Here is a 5844-nt window from a genome sequence, read left to right on the forward strand (position 1 = left end):
AACTCTGGCCTTGTTCTGGGTGTCTGGGGTTCTAGAAATACTGCATGGGCAGCTGGTCTGAAAGATGATGTCAATCTAACTTGTGAGCTCTGGTCCAACTCTGGGTGGCTAAGGTTGGAGAGAGAGCGTGCCACATGAGCACCTGGCAACAAAGATGGAGAAGTAGGAAGGTGAAGATTGGGTCAATTTTCCCAATTTCAGAATTGGGTTCATACTACAAAGTTAGCAATGAAGGTGGGGTTTGCCCACTGTGCTCCTTGTTTAGTCAATGAGTTCCTGGGAAAATAAATTTAAATCCTTATATAATTTGGAGGGTGTTTTTTTTTTTTTTAATGTCAGGTTCTGACAAATTTCTCAGGGATTATTCTGAGGTCCACTGGTAACACCAAAAAAGCCAATAGGCTGATTTAACTTATATAAATCATGTAACTCAAGATCAAGTGGAAGAAATGTTTCACCCTAAGGTTTTCCTTGGATAAGACTAATAAAAAAAAAAAAAATTTTTTTTTTTTTTTTTTTAAGACTAATAGAGTCCATAATTGATTAAAATCTTGCTCAGGCCAGGAGACCCAACCTGCTTTGTATGTTCAATGTGATACGTTAAGCATTTTTGGAGTTTCCAGGAGACAGCTCTATAGAACTATGGTCCATTCAGCTACCTTTACTTCAGCCTAAGACCTTAGCAAAATGCAAATTGGATAAGTAGGAGTCTATGAATAAACGTGTATAGATAAAGTAGGCTGTATAAAGTGGACCTATGCAGAATTACCTAAACATCCCCACCCCCCGAAAAAAAAAGGATAAATAAAACATTTTCTTTGGTTACAGCAACACAAGTTATTGAATTTAACTATTTAATCTCCTCTCTCTTATTTTAAACAACTTTATAGAAGTGTATTTTACATATAAAATCCAGCCATTACCTACATAGCAAAGAATTTTCCTCTCTGTCAGCATAGGTGAAGTTTTTATTTCTGTGTATGAGAATTCATGGTCTAGACTGCATTGTTTAGATTCTAGACATCCCTACCACCAGATTTGCTGTGTTGACTCATCATATTTCAAACATACTTAGCATTTTTAACCCCGCTATAAAAAAAAATTTTTTTTTTTTTAATAGTACATGCTTGAAAATCAAGAAAAAGTAAGTCTTGTTTTGAGGGCTTACTGCTTGTTGACAAAATTTAATCCTTAAGAAATTATATACTACACCTCTACTGGGGTTTTTCACTGAAGGAGCTCAGGGCCAATATTTCTAAATCTTTTTATAGAAAAAGCTGTGGATGTCACCAGTTTATCTTACAGATTCTTGAAGAACTCTAGAAATTTACACTTAATTGAATTGAACTAAATAAAAATGTATATATGTAACTCTTTGGAGGGTTTAACGGGTAAAGTCAGTCTAGGTTACATACTGGTTTCTCTACAAATAATTATCAAGTACATGATCAAGGAATAGCTGTCAATTCATAATTATCAAGACCCTACAAGGTAGTAAGTACTGTGACAGATACTAAGGCTGTGGCAGTGAACCATATGTACAGGGGATACCTTTATAAGGATTATAGTCCAGTGCAGATTTGGACAATAAAAAGACAATTGCAAGGTAGAATAATAAATGATGAAAATGGTATACATTGGATGGAGCACTATTGCAACACATGCACAGGTTTGTAACTCAGATTTTAAAGTTTTAATAGAGCTTTCTGAAGTAAGAGAAAGAGGAAATGAGCCTGACAAAGAAGGGATAGGGAAGGATAGATCAGTAAAGAAGATTTTTCCAGATTAAAGATGTACAAAGTATCTAGATATTATAGCTGTTACATTTTATGCTATGATTTATGTTAGTTACTGACTGAATGGGAAAAAAGAGATTGATAATCAATGTTGGAATATGGTGTTTTAAATACAGTTGAGTACTGAGTTTTTATCAATTGTATAGAAGAAGAGGGAGGTGGTGGTGTTGATGGCAGTAGTTGGTCCCAGTATTCTTGTAACCTTATTGTTTCTTCTAATTTGTGTCTCACTGACACATATAAGAGAAGATCTCAGGTGGAATAGAATCAGAAAGGCCATGGAAATAAGAAATAACATCAATAAAATCACCAAATTACTAAAAATGTGCATAGATGGACTAAAATAAAATACCTCATATAATGTAATAGCCAAAAAGATTAGATCTGAAAAAAAAAATCATCCTCACATTATTTCTGTTCAAGAAAATGTTCTTTTCTCTAGAATCTTTTTCAGGGCAACATTGACATCCTTATTCCTCAGACTGTAGATCAGGGGGTTCAGCATAGGCACAATGATGGTGTAAAACACAGAAGACATTTTCCTTTGGTCCATGGAGCTGACCGATGATGGCTGCAGGTACATGAATGCTGCAGAACCATAGAAGATTGCAACTGCCAAAATGTGGGAGCTGCATGTGCTGAAGGCTTTGGACTTGCCCTCAGTGGAGTGAATGTGGAGGATGGTGGCAATGATGATGACATAAGACCCAAGGATGGTCAGGGTTGGGGCAAAGATGTTAAATGCACCAAAACCTAGAATCAATAATTCATTAACGTAAGTACTAGAACAGGAGAGTTTTAAGAGAGGAAGAAGATCACAAGAATAATGGTTGATCACATTAATTTTGCAGAAATGAACCCTAAGCATGCAACCTGTGTGAGCTGATGCACAAACCAGGCCTAACATATATACCCCCAAAACCAGGCACATACAGACCTGAGAGGACATAATGACATTATAAAGTAATGGGCTACAGATAGCAACATAGCGGTCGTATGCCATCGTAGCCAGCATGTAACATTCTGAGGCAGCAAAAATGAGGAAGAAATAGAGTTGACTTATGCATTCAGGATAAGAGATGATGTTCTTCTCTGTCACGAAGTTCACCAGCATTTTGGGGGTAATGACAGTGGAAAAGCAGAGATCAATGAAGGACAAACTGCTGAGGAAATAGTACATGGGGGTGTGCAGATGGGAACTGAGCCCAATCAGTGTGATCATGCCCAGATTCCCCACCACTGTGATAATATAGACTCCAAGGAAGAAAAGAAAGAGGGGCAGCTGGAGTTCTGGTTTGTCTGTTAGCCCAGAAAGGATGAACTCAGTCACCGTGGAGTGATTTCCTGCTGCCATTTTCTACCGCGCAGTTTCTGGAGCGGAGAGAGACAAAGGCATGGTTACTGGAGGAACATCTTTGTTAGTGCTCATTTTAACAATGATGCCCCATATAATGATTTATTATTTAGGTGTCCCCTTCATCTCCATATAATCCCTTAAATTTGAGTACATTTACCTAATAAAATTTATCTTAATTTAGTATTATTTAAATGTATTTAATTTACTTCATATAAAATACGTTAATCATATTTATGGTCACTTAAAATCTAGGTGTCTATTTCCTATATCAAACATGTCAGTGATTTTTTGATTATAAAATATTACATTAACTAGGAGAAAGTGTAAAGAAGATACAAAAAATAGGAGATATAGAATTACAAGTGTGGTTTCTATTCTATTAACCAGTAACTAGGTGATTAAATGATTATATTCATCAAGAAAGAGTCCAAATGAGTTATAGTTAAATTTAGGAAAAAAAAACCAGAAAATCTAAAATTTTCTACCTCACTTCTAAACCAAATAATCTCAAAATAAATTATAGATCTAAGCATAAAAGTTAAACTACAAAATTTCTGAGAGAAAACACTGAAGAAAATCTTCAGTATATTGGACGAGTATTAGTATAAGATTTCTCAGAAAAGGGACACACATATATAAAATCTAATCATAAAATTTATTAATTTTATCTTATACAATTTAAAAAATGCTTTTCAAAAGTCACCATTAAAAATTATAAGCAATCTCCAGACTACGTATATATATTTTTACCCCAAATATATTAATAATATTAACAACTCAATTATATGAAGACAATCAGGCAAATTAAAAAAAAAAAGAAAGAAAACAATTTGAATAGATATGTCGCAGAAGAAGAAATACAAATAGTTAATAGGTACATGAAAAAATACTAAAACTGTTAGTTATCAGGGAAATGAACATTAAAACAATAATGAAATATCAGTAAACACCACCATGGAATGACTTAAAAAAAAATGCTGATTATCAGTTTGGTAGGCTATGGAACAACTGGAACTCTTGTCCATAGATGGTGGGGGGATGTAAAATTGTCTAACCACCTTGGAAAACAGTTTGACAATTGTCTTAATCATCTAGGGCTGCTATAACAGAAATTCCACAAGTGGATGGCTTTAACAAAGACAGGAGTTTATTCTCTCACAGTCCGGTAGGCTAGAGGTCCAAATTCAGGGCGCCAGCTCCAGGGGAAGGCTTATCTCTCTGTCCGCTCTGGAGGAAGGTCCTTGTGGTACATCAGTCTTCTCTTGGCCTGGGAGCATCTCAGCGCAGGAACCTCAGGTCCAAAGGACAAGCGCTCTGCTCCCCGCACTGCTTTCTTGGTGGTATGAGGTCTGCATGTCTCTCAGCTTGCTTCTCTCTTTTATATTTCAAAAGAGATTGGCTTAAGACTGCGTAATCTTGCAGACCTCATCAATATAACTGCCACTAATTAACCTTATTACATGATAGTGGCAGGATTCACAACATTTAGGGAAATCACATCAAAAGATAAAATAGTAGACAATCATACAAGGAAACCATGACCTAGACAAGTTGACAGATATCTTTGGGAGACACAATGAAATCCATGACAGCAATTTCTTAAAAAGCTAAAAATAAGCCTATAATATAATCCAACAATTCTGCTTCTCAGTATTTCACCAAGAAAAAATGCAACATACACATCCACATAAAAACTTACATGAAAGTGTTCATGGCACCTTTATTAATGTCAACCAAAAGCTGTAAATAACCCAAATATTCACCGATAATAATAATAAATATATAATAAAATAACAGCCTTCACTTTAAAAAAGTCAACAAAGATGAAGAAAATCTAAACAAGGCCCACCAATTTGAATCACAGCATACAACAAAACACTTTTTTTTTAAAGTATTTATTGGACCTTTATACAATTATTAATGCACTAATATGTTGAGTCATAAAGCAAGCTACACTTCCTTTCAGATGTTTTCACTTGTCTTCACATCTAAGAAAGTAGTAACAGCAATCTTACAGGCTTTACTCAAAAATATAAGAAATAGTAAGAACCGTTGTAATTTTTTAAATCTCTTAGAAAACTGGGAATAGATGGGAACTTCTTTAAATTACTTAAAAAGTACATATATCAAACACCAAGCTTAATGCTGGCATATGGAAAACTTCCCCTTCTTAATGGAATTGAGCCAAAGATTTTCATTACCACTGTACCTATTCACCATTCTACTGAAGCTGCTAGCAAGTTCAATAAGACAAGAAAAATAAAGAAAATCATAAGCATTGGAAGGGAAGAAAAAAATTATTTGAGAAGTAGGTAGAAAAATCAAATTAATGTAGACATGGTTGAGTAGGTAGAAAAATCTAATACAGAGAACAAATATTAGAAAATAATAAATTAATTCCATAAGATTTCTAGATGTAAGGTGAATATTTTAAAAAATCAATTTTCAAAATTGTTTGACTTTAGAATGTTAAAATATCAGAAATAACCTTTTCTGTATGTGTGTGTTTATCACTGAATTAAAATTGCAAACATTTACACCATTCTGAGTCCAGTACAAGTAGATGGTGCCTGGCTACCACTGCTGGCTGCCCTGACAGGGATCACAATAGAAGGTCTCAGACAGAGCTGGAGAAAAACATGGAACAAAATTCTAATTCATGAAAAAACACCAGACTTACTGGCCTGGTGG

General features: G+C 34.8%; 1 protein-coding gene across 1 annotated transcript; it reads right to left on the minus strand.

The window, feature by feature from the left end:
* Positions 1-2214: 2214 nt before the first annotated feature.
* Positions 2215-3150, minus strand: LOC126060651 (olfactory receptor 8G1-like). Its single transcript, XM_049856887.1, has one exon. It carries the CDS (start codon positions 3148-3150, stop codon positions 2215-2217), a length of 936 nt encoding a protein of 311 aa, XP_049712844.1.
* Positions 3151-5844: the final 2694 nt, after the last annotated feature.

Source organism: Elephas maximus, chromosome 17 (assembly GCF_024166365.1).
Source record: "Elephas maximus indicus isolate mEleMax1 chromosome 17, mEleMax1 primary haplotype, whole genome shotgun sequence".
NCBI lineage: Eukaryota > Metazoa > Chordata > Mammalia > Proboscidea > Elephantidae > Elephas > Elephas maximus.